Here is a 19,233-nt window from a genome sequence, read left to right on the forward strand (position 1 = left end):
TAAGAACCAATTATTATTTTCAATGATGGCCTAGAGACAGTGGGTTAAACTGCCTTGGTCAGGGGCAGAACAACAGATTTTTTCCCCCAACGCTCTAACCACCACCTGCCGCCCCAGGTAGCCTAGTCTGGATAGGGATCAGCAGTGTAGAGGTGAAGCTTCCACCATATTGCTTCTAACTTACAGATCTGCAAACATTAAAGGGTTTACAGCCAAGGTGAAGGGAGGGAATTGGGACCAGTACTTCACATACAGCCTTCTGTGCACATCAAATCATCCACCAGTTCCAAGTGCTGCATAGTGGGCTCCCACTCTTATCTAGTCAGTAATATGGACAAATAGATCTGGATTTTAGGAGGTAGAAATGAAGTTGATTTAATGGGAGCACAGTAAATGTAGCTGCGAAAAAACTGTAAGGTTTCAAAACAGAAGTACATAACATCTCCAAACAAAACATAAAAAATATTTTAAAAACTCAGTCCTAATACATTCCTTTATCCAGTCCATCACGTCTTCAAAACATTTTCATGTCAAATAAAAAAAGATTATAATGGTTAATCAGACTTGCTCAGAATTTCAGAATCATACAATCAGCGTGACAGGAGAGTCCCCGGTATACATAGGGGAGTGTACTGCAGTAGAATACTTGTGAGGAAGTCACAGAGTATGTAGAACACCACGGGTGTTCTTCACGATGCTACAACGTGGTAGCTACAGGAACAAAACAGCAAAGAAGTTTAGCCTTGAGCTTCAATGCCGTTAGTTGTGGAAATTGGACCGATATTGCGGTTTCCTTTGTGCATCGCTAAGTGTACCTTTAATCAGAGCACAGTTAAATTATCATAGCATACTTCCCATTAAAATAACCATGACCAAGGGTTCAATGCTAACTTTTGGCTAATGAAACAAGTTCCTTGTCCACGTCACAGCAAATTTGTCAGACACATTACTAAAAGTTGATGCGATTGCCTCATGCAGAATCCAAACTGCTGATTCTAGTATTTCTCTATAATCTTGCTGGCAACCATTAATTATTCATATTTCATACTCCTCCATCCCCACCCCAACTCATCTAACTCCTACAAGCAGTAAACATGTATTTTTAAGGTGTAAAAAAAATGCAATACAGAGAATGTAAACTGACATTTAGGCAAAAACAACATGATTCTCAAGCAATATATCCAGCAATATTTTCATAAAATGTTTTCTAAAATGTTTAATTAATGGATATATAGTGGTTAACACCAATTCTAGTACATCATTTTTCCAGAGGTACAGCTAGCTACTGTCAGGTAGGGACACTTAAGCCTCATTTTATACATAGGATTCAAGAATTACAATTAGTGACGCAAAATGGCGGTCCTGCTAGTTGCGTAAGACAAAATACGCAGAAGTGTGCACTCCAGCAATTTGTAAGCAGACCAGTACACGACATCGCCATCTTGAGTAGCCAATTGGGTTCTTGCATTGTGCATGTACTGTAGGTAAGGTATAAATCAGGCTTTACTCACTCACACACCCCCAGAGTGACAGGAAGAGAAGAACACAACAATGAGTGTCTTTAAAAAGAAGTCAATAAATAAACAGATGAAGTGAATCCTCCTCCCTGTAGGCTTCCTGTAACTGTGCAATATGTAGTGTTTGTCTGTTTAAGGACTACAGCACACCTTCATTTGATCTTTCAACAGGTTTCGATGAGTCTCTCAATAGTCTTGAGTCCTGAGCCATGCCACCTATACAGACGTGATGTTCAGAAGCACCATTGTCCATGCTGTTGGATAGAACTTGAGTCTTCCTTGTAGCTGGGTTGTGTTCATTAGGGCACACGATGGAAAACATTTTGCAACAGAAAACAAAAAAAATTGCGTTTCTTATTGGACCTTCCCTGTTTGAGTCCGTTTTCTTCCGTTTGGTGCCTGAAATGAACAGGACCCTGGTGTCAAAGCCAGCTCCTGAGTCAGGTTCTACAGATTGTCTCAGACAGTACAGTAAGAAACTGCTGATAAGGTGAGAGGTCAGACAGAGAACTCAGGGCCAGCTTTCCGGGAGCGTGTGGCGAGTAGCCGGCGCAATCGGAGCCCGGCAAACGGGTTGATCCACAGCAGTGACGGCTTGCCTCCAAACACGCTCCTCATGCCCTCCCAGCGAACCTGCCTCTCCCACGTGGGCTTCTCGTTCTTCAGACGCTCAATCTCCTGTGGTAAAAACACACACAGAGGGGGTAAACATCAACACCAGGTGAGAATTCAATAAAGCAGAGCGAATGAGGTCAAATAACCACAACGGTAAATTAGCCTCGGTCACTAGTCTCATCAATGTCACCCCAGCTAGGTTTCTTCTTCCATACATTATCAACAGGTTTTCTGAAGGAGGCTGATGACTCATATGCAAATAAGCCCCATTTCCCTCACTGGGACTTCACTACCACGGTCACGTGCTTGTTCAGAGGCGCAGGACCTTTAGAAACAAATCCCAATCATGCAGAATAGATAATCTTATCCATTCTACATTGTTGATAGAAATAGTCGACGTAGAACGGGGTTCTGTAATGCCTTTTGCCCTACTGAATGTCTATCTATTATTTTTCTATCCATGTGGTTTGGCTCCTTGCCGTCTTGTTGCAGATGGATTGGACCTGAGAATGTGATGTATAACATGGAAACAATTCTTAATCATCTAATGTACATTGTATATCTACGGTTGTGGGTTCAATTCCCGCAGGAATCAAACTGAAAATGTAGCCACTCATTGCGTAGAAAGTTGCTTAGGATTACAACAGTGTCTGGAAAGTGGCATATAGTGTTATATTAACCTCCTCACCGTCTCGTCGTTGCAGATGGAGTGGACCTGAGTGCCAAACATGACAGCGGTGAAGGTGAGGAAGAGGAGGCCCTCCAGGCAGAGGAAGATCATCAGCATCACCGTCACCGGGGGGGAAAAGTCACTGCACTCTGGAGTGTCAGAAACACCATTCAGGATAATCACATTAACACTGACCTCAATGTAGTTGTATTTGCAGCTGCAATCCTTCATTTGAAATTATAATAATTAATTTGAAAAATAAACAAATGACAGCTCTGCCAATTGGATTGCTATAAAGGTGAGGGATGGGACTGGAGAAATGTAACCCCTCTCAAATTCATAGACGGAGCTATGGAAACGAATAATGATAGTCCACAAGATTAAAATGATAGTTTTGAAGCTGTATATTATTGTTAACAAAGACTTTGTTAACACACAATTGAGTAAAAAAAATAAATAAATCCAGATTGTGCCTTTAAAACAGGGCACATTGATGTCAATGTAGCTGTTTTTAAACAGGGCACCCTACGGTCAAAGTAGTTATATTTAACAGGGAACAGTATATTTAGAAAACTCATCTGCAATCATATAATGATACTCACCACTCCACTGGAGCTTGACGCAGGTTACAAACTGGTACCCACTCAGGGCGAGAGCATGGGTGGAGATCATCGCTATATACATCTGCAAAGAGAGAGGGAACTATTACCCAATCCTGGTATTGATGGTAAAAATATTCATAGTAATTCATTGTGCATTGACAATGCACACAGGCATAAAGCTACAACAAAAGCACATTGACGAGCAGTGTACACAATCACAACCTATCCTAATAATACATCTTCATACTTCTATCTGGCCAGAGCTAAAAGCACAGCAGCACCAATGTGGTTTACAGGCCTTTATGATAAGGCACCACAAATAAAGTTGAAACCCTAATCATTCTGTCAAACCAATTGCTTCCATGCAAAACTACACAACAGTACAAAATAGGGATGTCAGCGATGCAAGAAAAAAAAAAAATCTGATTAATTGACGTTGATTAATTGGACCGATGTACTACAGATGCATTTCAGTATTTCCCTTGTGCACAAGACCTTCAACAAGGTGGAACTGAGACGGAACTCACAGTGAAGAGGACAAAGAAGCGCTGGTTGTTCTCGCCGACGCAGTTGTTCACCCAGGGACAGTGGTGATCCATCTTACGGATGCAGCGCTTACAAATACTACAAGGGAGGGAAACGACATCATTAGGCACCAAACAGGGAGGGGGGGGGCTGAAACCCGGGAAGGACTACCTGGAGTTCTGCAATAAGAAACATTCCTTTTTGTTTTCCATTTCAAAAGTTTGCCTAACAAACAGGACCCAAAAGATACAGTAGGCCAGGAAAACCCTTTAGATACTATAAAGCATAACAATAATACTCAAAAGCAACAGAAGTGTCCCCTCCTCACCTGCAGTGGTGGGCTCTCTCAGGTTTGATGCTGTAGCATTTGGAACACTTATAGATGACCTCTCCTGGTTTCAGGTTCAGGCTCTCCATGTATTTCTTGGTGGCGTTGCCTTTGGGCACAGCTCCCTGTAAACAAGACACATGGTTGGACAGAATGGACACAGTCAGAATGACATGTTTGGACAGACTCATTCAAAACGTAAAGGAAACTACTAGTAAGTCAGCTCTTCCACTGCTAATAGGACAACACATTGTTACTATTCTGTGCCCAGGAGCATCAGACTGCCCTCAAACTTACCCTTCGTCATTCTGACTGCTTCTTTTACTTCTTGTATGCTCTGTCTTGCACTCCGTTCAAAGTCACTCCCTTTTCCAAGTCACCCAACATTACAATGCATCTTCACTCCTTTGTTACGTTTTTGTCCTAACGAACACGACCCTGCAGCGGCGGTTGGTTCACTCACCGGGTCGGTAAGCATGGTGCGTAGGTGCGAGGTGAGAGCCAGCACGGCCAGGCAGTTGAAGACCACGCCGTTGACCACAGCGTACCAGAAGCTCTTGGAAGGAAGCAGCATGACAAAGGTGACCACAAAGTCAGCGTAGAGCACTAGGAACCAGGTAATGAAGGCACAGACCATGCCACAGCCGTCCTGGATGAACCACACCTGCTCCGCCTCCCCTGCTGCAGAACCCACTGCAGCCTCCTCTCCGTCCAGCAGGGGGTGCTGTTGCTCTACATCTCGCAGCCGGTGACCTGAAGACATGCTGCCCTGCAGGAAAAGACAGAGAGAAAGAGGGAATATGAAAGCACATAAAAGACTGAAAGGGAAAGAGAGTGTTTGTTAAAATAAAAGTGGCTTTGGTCAAATTGTGGATATAGGCTATTTAGCCATACATTGTGCCCATGTTTCTAGCCGAACCAAAAATAATGTGTAGGAACAACCACTGTTGTTTCTCTAGCTTTGACCAATTAGGCGTATTGTGTACTCACTCACTTTCTGTTAGCGTCCTTTATAATGTCATTGTTGTATCCAATCTTCAGAACTACTGACGAGAGCATCCAGGGCCTGACTTATCAGGCCACATAATAGCCTGGCTATAACAGGAGAGAGGGTGGCTGTTTAGTGACACTTCAACAATCCAAATTCATAAAACAGAGGTCGATATCTTATCCTCCTCATCCAGTAACAATGCCGTGTGCACAGCAGAAGGAACACTATTTGAACCTCCCTTTAGTTTTAAACATAAAATGTTCGTATGGCTCATTTGGTAGAGCATGGCGCTTGCAACGCCAGGGTTGTGGGTACGACTTCCACGGGGTACCGGTACGAAAATGTATGCATTCGCTTTGAATAAGAGCTTCTGCTAAATGTTTTATTTTTTAAATTTAACTTATGCAGCTTGCAAGCGACATAGTTAATTAGCTAGCTGGCGTCAGCCACATAGCAGCATGGTAGCTATTAGCATTGTTAGTCCTCAGTGGTGGTTGACGTTATTCATAGGCTGTGCCCCAGAAAAGTACATGCAACCATTGACACCTAACAGCAGTAAACTGGCGATTGTTGTAAATATTATTCTCTCTTTGGGCTGAGAAACCTTAGCTAGCAGTGTTAGCACTGCTGGCCAGCGACACTAGCTACAGCCAATGACTGGAACGTAAATGAAGGCTACAGCTACAACTGTCTAGTAAGCAGATACAGGCATTAGCTAGCATTATTAACGTTACATATTAGAAAACTTCATTATTACCTTCTTTATAGTTTCCCTGCTAAGGTGGTGGAATAAGGCTTCAATTTCATTCATGACAGCCCATTCAAGGCAAGTAAGCTAACGTTAGCTAGCTACACAACAATGTTTGGGAGGTGCATTTCCGGTGTGGATACATTTTTTGAGAACTGTCAAATGTTTTCATAATCATTTTATTTATTTATTATTATTTGGCTACTTATTTAGTTTAATTAATCATAAGTTATTGTACAACATGCAAAACGGACCTTTTTTTTAATGACAAAAAAATATGTAAATAGCATTCTCAGTACCTGTGAAAACTCAGCAAGGTGCAATATGAAACCATGAATAAAGAACACTTTACATTTTGGAGGATCATTCCTGTAAGAATGTGAGAATGCATAAAGCAGTAACACATTTTGAAACAGGCCCTGAAATAGCTCTAACATACATTCACATAATTTAGTTACAACGTCTGGAACTTTAACTTAATTATTCCTTTGTTATGGAAAACATTGTTCTAAAAATATTAGGTGATAATATCACGAGGGAAATTCAGTTTCAGGCCAATACCTTGACTTATTTTCCCAGACAATATACCCCTTATCTCTAAATTTGATCTAGTATTATTTTGTGGGTCGAAAAACATGGATTATGTTACAATAGTGCTCCTCTACACAGCTACCATAGATGGTGTTATTTCCTTCAATGCACTCTCAAGTAAAGTAAGCAGCCTTGCACGAGCTGGATCTCCTGTTTCTGTAGCAACCCTTGGACAGAACACAGAACGCTTGTCTTTCGCAGGACCTTACCCCCAGTCTACCTCTGTAATGCTAAGAGTCAAGCAGAAACGCAAAAGTCCTATTTTTACAGTCTTGCATGACTCGGCCAGGAATCAAACTCCAGATCTTGCAACCTCAGAGCATATACTCAGAAGGCCACTTATTTGCTAACTAAAGTGCTTGTACGTGTACTCCCAAGCTAGTAAGTGTACTCCCAAACTTATGTGCTAACTAGGTTTAAAAAATCCGACCTTCGTTCAAATACCATTTAACATAATTTCTAATACTTTAGCTGGGCTTGATTGAACTTGCCTAGCGCAATGGAATCGATAGAAAAGATACACGATACACAAGGCAGGCTAAAGCGAACGCTAAAAGTATATATTTTTTTCCAGCAGGAACGTCATTTCATCCACGTTATTATTTTAAAGGCAAAGTAATTCCCGTTTGTGTTTTTATATTATTTTTCATTCCAGAATTTAAAAAAAAATAATTCACAATATAATGGCATGTGGTGACCATACTGTTCTGTGTCAATTGATCAACTATGCTGACTGACTAAAATCACACTGTCTGTCACATGTTTCCATCTGAAAGATTTAAAGTACACAATGTTCTTCACCCCCCTTCCTGCTGCTCTCTTTTCCTTAGACCAAATTCCAGGGTTAGGGAGTAATGGATTACATTTTGAAAGTAACCTACCCAACCCAGCCAAGTTCCAATTAAACTGGCAACATTTTTGTTCGTACAGATGTTCTTATGTAAGAAATATGGACTCTTTTTTAAAGCTATATTCTTAATCAATCAAAGCAGTCTCCAAGAGCTGATTGTTTAAAAAAACAAACATGAACCACTGTGTTAAAGGTCCCAAACAGTCATTCTGATTCCCATGTAAAATCCTTTTGAGTGACTAAAACATCACGCAAAATATTTTTCACAGATAAAAATGTAAAACATTTCAGAAACATTGAATTTTTGTCTCATGTCAAACTGCCAGGAAGTCTGAAAACACAGTTTGCACTGCGATGCAGTGTCTTAGACCACTGCGCCATTCGGGAAGTTCCACCCACAGAGTTTTTAATGCTTATCAATTGCCTTAAACAAAGTTTTAAATACTAAAATACTACACAGGACACTTAAGAATTTCATTTAAATGTTAATTGTATTTTTTGATCACAGAAATAATGAGGAGATAAAGAAATAATGAAAGTAATACATTTGGGCCAGATAACGCTCACCGGAATCAGCCCGAACCCCAGGTACTACATTTGGGCCAGATAACGCTCACCGGAATCATCCCGAGCCCCAAGTAATATATTTGGGACACATAACTCACACCGGAATCAATCAAATCAAATCAAATGTATTTCTATAGTCCTTCGTACATCAGCTGATATCTCAAAGTGCTGTACAGAAACCCAGCCTAAAACCCCAAACAGCAAGCAATGCAGGTGTAGAAGCACAGTGGCTAGGAAAAACTCCCTAGAAAGGCCAAAACCTAGGAAGAAACCTAGAGAGGAACCAGGCTATGAGGGGTGGCCAGTCCTCTTCTGGCTGTGCCGGGTGGAGATTATAACAGAACATGGCCAAGATGTTCAAATGTTCATAAATGTCCAGCATGGTCAAATAATAATAATCACAGTAGTTGTCGAGGGTGCAGCAAGTCAGCACCTCAGGAGTAAATGTCAGTTGGCTTTTCATAGCCGATCATTAAGAGTATCTCTACCACTCCTGGGAAAGGTAACACGTCCGGTGAACAGGTCAGGATTCCATAGCCGCAGGCAGAACAGTTGAAACTGGAGCAGCAGCACGGCCAGGTGAACTGGGGACAGCAAGGAGTCATCATGCCAGGTAGTCCTGAGGCATGGTCCTAGGGCTCAGGTCCTCCGAGAGAGAGAAAGAAAGAGAGAAAGAGAATTAGAGAGAGCATACTTAAATTCACACAGGACACCGGATAAGACAGAAGAAGTACTCCAGATATAACAAACTGACCCTAGCTCCCCGACACAAACTACTGCAGCATATATACTGGAGGCTGAGACAGGAGGGGTCAGGAGACACTGTGGCCCCATCCGATGATACCCCCAGACAGGGCCAAACAGGAAGGATATAACCCCACCCACTTTGCCAAAGCACAGCCCCCACACCACTAGAGGGATATCTTCAACCACCAACCTACCATCCTGAGACAAGGCCGAGTATAGCCCACAAATATCTCCACCACGGCACAATCCCCGCATCCTAGCCATAAGTAATACTGCAGAAGGCTGCCCAGACTCGGGCCACATGACATCGGCCGAGTCTGACTCTCAGCTGGGTGCCCCGACTCTCAGCCGGAATCGGCTCAGATCCACTGTGCTAGCTGGGTAAACGCTATGAATGTAGGTCCATTGATTGTGCACAGTGATTAGTAGTGAGCTGGACAGTCAAGAAACTGTATGAATATAGTTCAATTATCATTTCTACACCGTTTAGATTTTTAAAATTCATTTGAAAGTATATTGAGTTTTTACTCAAATCCCCCGCTGGCCTGTTTGGACCTCCTCGCACGCGAATCCTGCAAAAAAAAATATTGAACCTTTATTTAACTAGGCAAGTCAGTTAAGAACAAATTCTTATTTACAATGACGGCCTACTTAAAGGCAAAAGGCTTCCTGCTGGGACGGGGGATGGCATTAAAAATAAATATATATATATATGACAAAACACACATCATGACAAGAGAGACACTTCAACTCTACATAGAGAGAGACCTAAGACAACAACATAGCTTGGCAGCAACACATGAAAACACAGCATGGTAGCAACACAACACAACAACAAGATGGTAGCAACACATGGCAGCAGCCCAACATGGTAGCAGCACAAAACATGGTACAAAAAAATATAATAAGACCCCCCCCCCCCCCAAAAAATGAATTAAATAAATAAATAAAACATGGCACCAACATTATTGGGCAGACAACAGCACAAAGGGCAAGAAGGTAGAGACAACAATACATCACGAAAAAGCAGCCACAACTGTCAGTAAGGGTGTCCATGATTGAGGTTGAGATAAAACTGTCCAGTTTGAGTGTTTGTTGCAGCTCGTTCCAGTCGCTAGCTGCAGCGAACTGAAAAAAAGGAGCGACCCAGGGATGTGTGTGCTTTGGGGACCTTTAACAGAATGACTGGCAGAACGGGTGTTGTATGTGGAGGACGAGGGTTGCAGTAGCTATCTCAGATAGGGGGGAGTCCGATAGGGGGGGGAGTGTTTGACACCCCTGGTTTAGGTAGTCTTAGTCTCCCCAACCCAGTAGTCATTCTGAATGCAGGTCAGGCATGAATAAGAATTCCAAATGTTGGCTATACCAACTCTGGCTGGATTCCAACAGGAATTAAACATCACTTTGCAAGGTTGCTTAGTGTGACTTGCAGGTCCGAGGTGGTCTGTAAACTATGAGTTTCAGGTCACTCTATTAGGGTAAAACTAGGCCCTCAAAATAAGGCCTTATCAAATACATATTCTGTTGTGTTAAAGTATTTAATTTTAATGATAAGATACAGTATTCACTTAGGCTCTCACTAGGATTGCTATAGGACAAAAAAGGCTTTGCATCAGTTCTGCACTGTACTACTGCAGTTTAATTATTTGTGCCAATAGCTACATTTTCACATATCATTTTTATGTGAAGCTAAGCAACGTTATAATATCCATAAACCTAAAGTCATATAATTGTTCATTTGGTAGCATTGTCTATATTTTCAGCTTGAATATGAAGTCAAAACATGCAGGGCATTATTCTAATGAGCTCCGCCCCCGAAACAAAACCAATAAAAATACCCAGTGTTTTTTGCAATTGTTTATCAATTGTGTCTGCTCATTTAGCAGACACTCTTATCCAGAGTGACTAACAGTCAGTTCATTCAACTATACAACCACATCTCACAGTCAGTAAAATCTTTTTTGTTTCCGGATTTGATGAAATCAGATCTAAGTAAAATTACCAAAATATTAAAAATGACTGTTGCTTCTACATTGATAAAGTTTGATCATAAAGTTACTGATATCCTCTTCCATTTCAAACACTTGGATTCAGAAGTCGGGATTGTAAAGGGCTTTTTGTGACATCACAAAAACACTAATTTATTACACCAATGGTAGTGTCTTATTCTCTTGCCTAATTTAAATGAGTACTGTCTCGTAACCAACATCGCAGAAGGTGTGTTCACAGAGGGGCGTGCTTTACATAGTTAGGTAGCTAGTATTCTAGTGTCAAAATTTGACTGCAGCGAGTCAGCAAATATGATTAGAAGTTTCCTCTATTCATCCAAGGCAAAGATACATATATGTTTCCCCTTTCATCTGTCTGGTGTTATCTAGTAACCAGAGGTGTAAAAAGTACTCAATTGTCATACTTGAGTAAAAGTAAAGATACCTTAATATAAAAAGACTCAAGAAAAAGTAATCCAGTAAAATACTACTTGAGTGTCAGATTTTAAATGTACTGAAGTGTAAAACTTGAGTAAAAGGAAATGCTCTACATCATATTCCTTACATTTAGCAAACCAGATGGCACAATTTCCTTTTTTATTACTTTTTTTGACAACCAGGCCCACACTCCAACACTCAGACATAATTTACATGTTTGCTAAGTGAGTCCACCAAATCAAAGGCAGTATGGATGACCAGGGATGTTCTCTTGAGTGTGTGAATTGTACCTTCTTCTTTCTTTTTTTTTACTGTACTGCTACGCATTCAAATTGTAACTAGTAGTTTTGGGTGTCAGGGAAAATGTATGGAGTAAATGTCAGGCTGTGTATGAAGGTGAAGTCAGGTGCAGGAGAGCAGAGTATGATTAAATAAAACACACTTTATTATAGTTCCAAACCGGGAGCACAACAAAAACAAACACCCTCAAAAAACGGAACAATAAAGTAAAGCGCTTAACGAACATCACTTGTCATGAAAACAATTACACACAAAACATAATGGGAAACATAGGGTTAAATACAAGTAGATTGATTGGGGAAATGAAAACCAGGTGTGTATGAAAACAAGACTAAACAAAGGGATATATGAAAAATGGAGCGGTGATGGCTAGAAAGCCGGTGACGTCGATCGCCAAATGTCGCCCGAACAACTTCTGCACAAGTCGTGACAGTAAAAAGTACATACTTTTCTTAGGAATGTAGTGAAGTAAAAGTACAAGTAGTCAAAAACATAAATAGTAAAGTACAGATAACCAAAAAAACTACTTAAATAGTACTTTAAAGTATTATTACTTAAGTACTTTACACCACTGCAAAAAAAGCATGTGTGTTTACTGAGTCCACCAGATCAGAGGCAGTAGGGATGACCAGGGATGGTTGGTTGATAGTTTAGTGAGTCCACCAGATCAGAGGCACTAGGGACATCAATGATGTCGCTCTCGCTGCTGGTGATTCTTTGATCCACCTCTACGCAGACGACACCATTCTGTATACTTCTGGCCCTTTGGACACTGTGTTAACTGTGCCTCCAACTGCTCTTAAATGCAAGTAAAACTAAATGCATGCTCTTCAACCGTTCGCTGCCTGCACCTGCCTGCCCGTCCAGCATCACTACTCTGGACGGTTCTGACTTAAAATATGTGGACAACTACAAATAACTAGGTGTCTGGTTAGACTGTAAATTCTCCTTTCAGACTCTCAGACATTAAACATCTCCAATCCAAAATGAAATCTAGAATCGGCTTCCTATTTCGCAACCAAGCATCCTTCACTCATGCTGCCAAACATACCCTCGTGAAACTGACCATCCTACTGATCCTCGACTTTGGCGATGTCATTTACAAAATAGCCTCCAACACTCTACTCAACAAATTGGATGCAGTCTATCACAGTGCCATCCGTTTAGTCACCAAAGCCCCATATACTACCCACCACTGCGACCTGTATGCTCTCGTTGGCTGGCCCTCGCTTCAAACTCGTCGCCAAACCCACTGGCTCCAGGTCATCAACAAGTCTCTGCTAGGTAAACCCCGCCTTATCTCTGCTCACTGGTCACCATAGCAGCACCCACCTGAAGCACGCTCTCCAGCAGGTATATCTCACTGGTCACGCCCAAATCCAATTCTTCCTTTGGCCGCCTCTCCTTCCAGTTCTGTGCTGCCAATGACTGGAACGACCTGCAAAAATCTCTGAAGCTGAAGACTCTTACCTCCCTCACTAGCTTTAAGCACCAGCTGTCAGAGCAGCCCACAGATCACTGCACCTGTATATAGCTCATCTGTAAATAACCCATCCAATCTACTTCATCCCCATACTGTATTTATTTATTTATCTTGCTCCTTTGCACCCCAGTATCTCTACTTGCACATGCATCTTCTGCACATCCTACCATTCCAGTGTTTAATTGCTATATTGTAATTACTTCGCCACCATGGCCTATTTATTGCCTTTACCTCTCTTATCCTACCTCATTTGCACATGCTGTTTATAGATTGTTCTACTGTATTATTGATTGTATGTTTGATTATTCCACGTGTAACGCTGTGTTGTTGTATGTGTTGAACTGCGTTGCTTTATCTGGGCAGGTCGCAGTTGCAAATGAGAACCAGCCTACCTGGCTAAAAAAAGGTGAAAAAAAAATCAAAAATGTTTGGTTGATAGTTTAGTGAGTCCACCAGATCAGAGGCAGTAGGGATGACCAGGGATGTTTGGTTGATAGTTTAGTGAGCCCACCTGATCAGAGGCAATAGGGATGACCAGGGATGGTTGGTTGATAAGTGCGTGAATGACTATTTTCCTGTTCTGCTGAGCATTCAAAATGTAATAAGTACTTTTGGGTGTCAAAGACAATGTATGGAGTAAAAAGTACAATATTTTCTTAAAGGAATGTAGTGAAGTAAAAGTAAAAGTAGTAAAAAATATACATAGTAAAGTAAAGTACAGATATCTCAAAAAAACAACTTAAGAAGTACTTTAAAGTAATTTTACTTAAGTACTTTACACCACTGCTAGTAACTGGCTAGCTTGGTCTTAAGCCAGCATGGAACAAAGCTGGGGAATGGTTGCCCAAAACTCCGATGCAGGTGTCATGTCATACATCAAACAGGAAATTGATACAAACTTCTTGACTTTATTGATAGTAATGATGTATGAACATTGCATATATATGTATAAATTTATTGAAATATACCCAGACCTCACCCTGTAAAGTTTCAACTGAAATTTTCCAAATGAGCTAGCCAGCTACACTACATGACCAAAAGTATGTGGACACCAGCTCGTCAAATGTTTCATTCCAGATTCGTCCGTCGGACTCCCAGATGGTGAAGCGTGATTGATCCCTCCAGGGAACGTGTTTCCACTGCTCCAGAGTCCAATGGCGGAGAGCTTTACACCACTCCATCCAACGCTTGGCATTGCGCATGCTGATCTTTGGCTTGTTTGTGGCTGCTTGGCCACGGAAACCCATTTCATGAAGCTCCTAACGAACAGCTCTTGTGCTGACGTTGCTTCCAGAGGCAGTTTGGAAGTCAGTAGTGAGTGTTGCAGCCGAGGACCGACGATTTCTACGCGTTACCCGCTTCAGCACTCGACAGTCCCGTTCTGTGAGCTTGTGTGGCTTACCGCTTCGCAGCTGAGCCGTTGTTGCTCCTAGAGGTTTCCACTTCACAATCACAGCACTTACAGTTGACCAGGGCAGCTCTAGAAGGACATACATTTGACGAACTGACTTGTAGTAAATGTGGCATTCTATGACGGTGACATGTTGAATGTAACTGATCTCTTCAGTAAGGTCATTCTACTGCCATTATTTGTCAATGGAGATTGCATGGAAATGTGCTAGATTTTATACACCTGTCAGCAATGGGTGTGGCTGAAAAGGCTAATCTACTAATTTGAAAGGGCGCCACATACTTTTGTGTATAAAAAACTCCTCTCACTGTCAACTGCATTTATTTTTATGTGTAAATATTTGTATGAACATAACAAGATTCAACAACTGAGACATAAACTGAACAAGTTCTACAGACATCTGAGTAACAGTAATGGAATAATGTGTCCCTGAACTAAGGTGGGGTCAAAAGTAACAGTTAGTATCTGGTGTGGCCACCAGCTGCATTAATTACTTGCAGCGCATCTCCTCCTCATGGACTACACCAGAATTGCCAGTTCTTGCTGTGAGATTTTACCCCACTCTTCCACCAAGGCACCTGCAAATTCCCAGACATTTCTGGGGGGAATGGCCCAAGCCCTCACCCTCTGATCCAACAGGTCCCAGACATGCTCAATGGGATTGAGATCTTGGCTCTTTGCTAGCCATGGCAGAACATTGACATTCCTGTCTTGCAGGAAATCAAGCACAGAACGAGCAGTATGGTTGGTGGCATTGGCATGCTGTGGAGAGTCATGTCAGGATGAGCCTGCAGGAAGGGTACCACATGAGGGAGAAGGATGTCTTCCTTGTAACGCAGTGTTGAGATTTCCTGCAATGACAACATGCTCAGTCAGATGATGCTGTGACACACCGCCCCCAGACCATGACGGACCCTCCACCTCCAAATCGATCCTGCTCCAGAGTACAGGCCTCGGTGTAATGCTCATTCCTTCGATGATAAATGCGAATCCGACCATCACCCCTGGTGAGACAAAACCGCGACTCATCAGAGGAGAGCACTTTTTGCCAGTCCTGTGTGGTCCAGCGATGGTGGGTTTGTGCCGGTGATGTGCCTACAAGCCTTCAGTCCAGCATCTCTCAGCCTATTGCGGACAGTCTGAGCACTGATGGAGGGATTGTGCGTTCCTGGTGTAACTCAGACAGTTGTTGTTGCCATCCTGTACCTGTCCCGCAGGTGTGATGTTCAGATGTACCAATCCTGTGCAGGTGTTGTTACATATGGTCTGCCACTGCGAGGACGATCAACTGTCCGTCCTGTCTCCCTGTAGATCTGTCTTAGCCGTCTCACAGTACAAACATTGCAATTTATTGCCCTGGCCACATCTGCAGTCCTCATGCCTCCTTGCAGCATGCCTAAGGCACGTTCACTCAGATGAGCAGGGACCCTGGACATATTTATTTTGGTGTTTTTCAGAGTCAGTAGAAAGGCTTCTTTAGTGTCCTAAGTTTTCATAACTGCGACCTTAATTGCCTACCGTCTGTAAGCTGTTAGTGTCTTAACGACCGTTCTACAGGTGCATGTTCATTACTTGTTTATGGTTCATTGAACGAGCATGGGAAACAGTGTTTAAACCCTTTACAATAAAGATCTGTGAAGTTATTTGGATTTTTACAAATGATCTTTGACAGACAGGATCCTGAAAAAAGGGATAATACATTTTTTGCTGATAGAACCAATTTTCAGTGGCCCCGTTGAAGACCAACTACAGCCTCTTGGGCAAACCTAGTTTTAAATCGCTGACGTAAACCATATTACCTGGAACCACCATTTCAGTAATGGGTGAACAAAAAGTCCAAGTAACAGATTTGATTAGTTTAGACAAATGTATATTTGAGTAGCTTAAGATGAATTAAATCAATCAATGTACATGCAAAAACATAGATATTGAAACAAACAATTCTAAAAAATTCATCCTGCAATAGAGCATGCTGGGAAATATGATAATGAAGGGTGTGGTTTTGTTTTAACACTGGTAATTAAGTTAAAGTCACTCTGTAAGTGTTAACACCTGAATCAACACTAGAAATGTTACACTGAAAAATCAACACTTGGTAACAATTAGCTGTGTATATACATTGCACTTATCTCTATATACATAAACTCAAGTTCAAGTAGATAATCCTTTATGAGTACACAATACATAATACATTGACCAAATATTTATGTTACAGTGTCTCTCACCACCATTGATATTGTTTTGAACTGATATTGGTGGTATGTGTGAAATTAGTCAGTCAAGAGCATGTTATATGTCCTCCTCGTCTCCTGCTAGGCTCCTGGCCCAGCTCTAGTCCCAGCCTAGTCCAAGGGTTAAGCTCTAGTCCCAGCCCCAGTCTGGTCTAGGGGTTAAACTCTAGTCCCAGCCCCAGTCTAGTCTAGGGGTTAAACTCTAGTCCCAACCCCAGTCTAGTCCAAGGGTTAAGCTCTAGTCCCAGCCCCAGTCTGGTCTAGGGGTTAAGCTCTAGTCCCAGCCCCAGTCTAGTCCAAGGGTTAAGCTCTAGTCCCAGTCTGGTCTAGGGGTTAAGATCTAGTCCCAGCCCCAGTCTAGTCCAAGGGTTAAGCTCTAGTCCCAGCCCCAGTCTAGTCCAAGGGTTAAGCTCTAGTCCCAGTCTGGTCTAGGGGTTAAGCTCTAGTCCCAGCCCCAGTCTAGTCCAAGGGTTAAGCTCTAGTCCCAGCCTAGTCTAAGGATTAACAACTAGTCCCAGCCCCAATCTGGTCTAGGGATTAACCTCTAGTCCCAGTCTGGTCTAGTTTAAGGATTAACCTCTAGTCCAAGCCCCAGTCTGGTCTCAGGGTTAAACTCTAGTCCCCAATCTAGTCTAGAGGTTAAGCTCTAGTCCTAGCCCTAGTGCAGTGGTGTGGTTTGGAGCAACAGTGTTCAACCAAGCCACTCTTTCTATGCTGCCACAGGGGTGAGAGAATGTCTTCTGAGCTGGGAAAGAGACAGAAGTGTGTCAAGTTCCACAGCTCTGAGAGTGCAGAAGTCACTGCAACAGGAATACACACACACACACACACACACACACACACACACACACACACACACCTATTTTAGACCCCACACCCACACACACACCTTCTTGCGCCCCTCTATCTTCCATCCAGTGGCGTGAAAATTGTTTCCTGCTCCATTGACCTTGTCCATCCTTTTCCACACGCAGGAAAGGAATGCTCAGGAATAGGACCTCAGTAATATCTCAGCCAGCCCCAAACATTAAAAAAAGTGCTTGATATTCGCTAGATCGACACTCCTCTTCCTGTTCTCTGCCCGTCTCAAGTTTGTCTGAGAGGGATGGCCTGTAGGTGGAGTCCTTGGCTGCACTCTCTGCTGCAGTTCAGTCTCACTCTGCCTGCTTGGAGACTTAGCGTTGCGTAGCGCTGTGGGAGTGACTGTGGCGACCTGCGGCGGCGGCGACCGTAACCCTGTGAGCTGATCTTGTCCTCCGGGGCTCTGTTGACTTTTAACTTGTTGTTGAGGATGTGTAGCCGATGGGCCAGGTCATGCAGGCTGCATGTTCCCAGAGAACAGCCTGGTCTTTTCACTGAGGTCACAATGGATCTTCTGGACCTGGAAGAGAAAGAGATCAAAATGAGATAGAGATTTCTAAAGATTGACTGAAATGAACTTGACCAAAAACCATTCAAATGTGACCTTTTTATATTAGTAAAAAACATTTTTTTTATATACACCAGAGTGACCATTATTGAAATAACACCTGGAATGAAATACTGAGGGGTCTGTCTCCTCTCTCTGCCCTGGTCCACTGAGGATCCCTGAGTTCACTGCAGAGAAATCTTCTCTTGTGCGGCTCTGTAACCAGACTCTAAATCTACCACAGAAGAAGAAGAAGAAAAGGCATAATGCAGAAATAACATACTTCCTCCTAGACACATCAAAGACAGAACACACATCCTATCCAATAATCTTGTACACTCTATAGAATTAGACGGTGGCCACCGTTCGTCATTCGTCAATCAGGTTACCTCTTTTTCATGTTGGAGTTGAGGTCAACTTTGGTGCCTTTGACCAGCGGTAGAACTGTGCCCTTCACCAGCGGTAGAACTGTGCCCTTCACCAGCGGTAGAACTGTGCCCTTCACCAGCGGTAGAACTGTGCCCTTCACCAGCGGTAGAACTGTGCCCTTCACCAGCGGTAGAACTGTGCCCTTCACCAGCGGTAGAACTGTGGCTAGAACACACCCGCAGATGATGGTTTGAAGATGCACTTTCATATTGGCTGGAGCCTGCGAATAAGAATGAAAAAAAATGATTTATATTTAGATAGTCTCATCTACTTGTGAGACCTTGTGATACCTGGATTATACCATGCTTACATAAAAGATGGTCCAAAAAGCCAGTTATGTGAACTCTGACCTTCTTCAGTCCCTGGTCATTAATTTGGCCAATATAATATCTGGACAAAAACAGTTTTGAGTATTGGCTAATTTCTCTGTGCTCAGGAATACCATACATTCTACATGGATGAGAGTGATGAGTCATCTCCTTCAGTCTTCTTCTGTAATAACAATATAATAAGAAAATTGCACTGCTGCAGACAGACAGAAAACAAAGATAGCACTCCCTACATTCCTGCCTTGACTTCAGAGAAAACCAAAATGATCTGATACAAGTCAGAAAGAAAATATACATTCTCAAATTCAAATGGCAGATTTCACTTACCTCAGGCTCAAAACAATTCACTTCACTGGGAGGCTGCCAGTTGCATAGATCTCTCCAGTTACTCCTGGGTGGGTGCTTTTTCTGAGGCTGTAGTTACCTATTTGTCAGAGTGTACACAGTCAACGTGAGAGGCTTTAT

At 42.4% G+C, this 19,233-nt stretch overlaps 2 protein-coding genes across 4 annotated transcripts; both read right to left on the reverse strand.

The window, feature by feature from the left end:
• Nucleotides 1-359: 359 nt before the first annotated feature.
• Nucleotides 360-6,147, reverse strand: LOC115144735 (palmitoyltransferase ZDHHC7-like). 3 transcript variants are annotated; one of them, XM_029685777.2, is made up of 8 exons: nt 6,006-6,147; nt 5,252-5,352; nt 4,721-5,026; nt 4,258-4,382; nt 3,932-4,028; nt 3,405-3,486; nt 2,821-2,951; nt 360-2,195 (listed from the first exon to the last, which is right to left on the reverse strand). In XM_029685777.2, the coding sequence occupies exons 3-8, from the start codon at nt 5,018-5,020 to the stop codon at nt 2,016-2,018; spliced, it is 915 nt and encodes a 304-aa protein (XP_029541637.1). In that variant the 5' UTR covers nt 5,021-5,026; nt 5,252-5,352; nt 6,006-6,147; the 3' UTR covers nt 360-2,015. The 3 variants fall into 3 exon arrangements, with proteins under 3 accessions (XP_029541637.1, XP_029541638.1, XP_029541639.1); XM_029685778.2 differs by having other exon boundaries at nt 5,248-5,352; XM_029685779.2 differs by having other exon boundaries at nt 2,087-2,195; nt 2,813-2,951.
• A 7,676-nt stretch (nt 6,148-13,823) lies between these two features.
• On the reverse strand, nt 13,824-19,195 carry LOC115144737 (pro-adrenomedullin-like). Its single transcript, XM_029685781.2, has 4 exons — nt 19,096-19,195; nt 18,400-18,659; nt 18,132-18,245; nt 13,824-17,983 (listed from the first exon to the last, which is right to left on the reverse strand). The coding sequence occupies exons 2-4, from the start codon at nt 18,645-18,647 to the stop codon at nt 17,689-17,691; spliced, it is 657 nt and encodes a 218-aa protein (XP_029541641.1). The 5' UTR covers nt 18,648-18,659; nt 19,096-19,195; the 3' UTR covers nt 13,824-17,688.
• Between the last annotated feature and the right edge of the window lie 38 nt (nt 19,196-19,233).

Source organism: Oncorhynchus nerka, linkage group LG17, assembly GCF_034236695.1.
Source record: "Oncorhynchus nerka isolate Pitt River linkage group LG17, Oner_Uvic_2.0, whole genome shotgun sequence".
NCBI lineage: Eukaryota > Metazoa > Chordata > Actinopteri > Salmoniformes > Salmonidae > Oncorhynchus > Oncorhynchus nerka.

Excerpts from the sequence above, each read along its gene's own strand:
- LOC115144735 (XM_029685777.2), bottom strand. The coding sequence starts at position 5,020 with ATGTCTTCAGGTCACCGGCTGCGAGATGTAGAGCAACAGCACCCCCTG. Across the intron at positions 3,487-3,931 it reads GCTTCTTTGTCCTCTTCACT|ATGTATATAGCGATGATCTC; the intron begins GTGAGTTCCGTC and ends CTCTCTTTGCAG. Across the intron at positions 2,952-3,404 it reads CGTCAAGCTCCAGTGGAGTG|AGTGCAGTGACTTTTCCCCC; the intron begins GTGAGTATCATT and ends CTGACACTCCAG.
- LOC115144737 (XM_029685781.2), bottom strand. The coding sequence starts at position 18,647 with ATGAAAGTGCATCTTCAAACCATCATCTGCGGGTGTGTTCTAGCCACA. Across the intron at positions 18,246-18,399 it reads AACTCCAACATGAAAAAGAG|ATTTAGAGTCTGGTTACAGA; the intron begins GTAACCTGATTG and ends CTTCTGTGGTAG. Across the intron at positions 17,984-18,131 it reads CCCTCAGTATTTCATTCCAG|GTCCAGAAGATCCATTGTGA; the intron begins GTGTTATTTCAA and ends TTTCTCTTCCAG.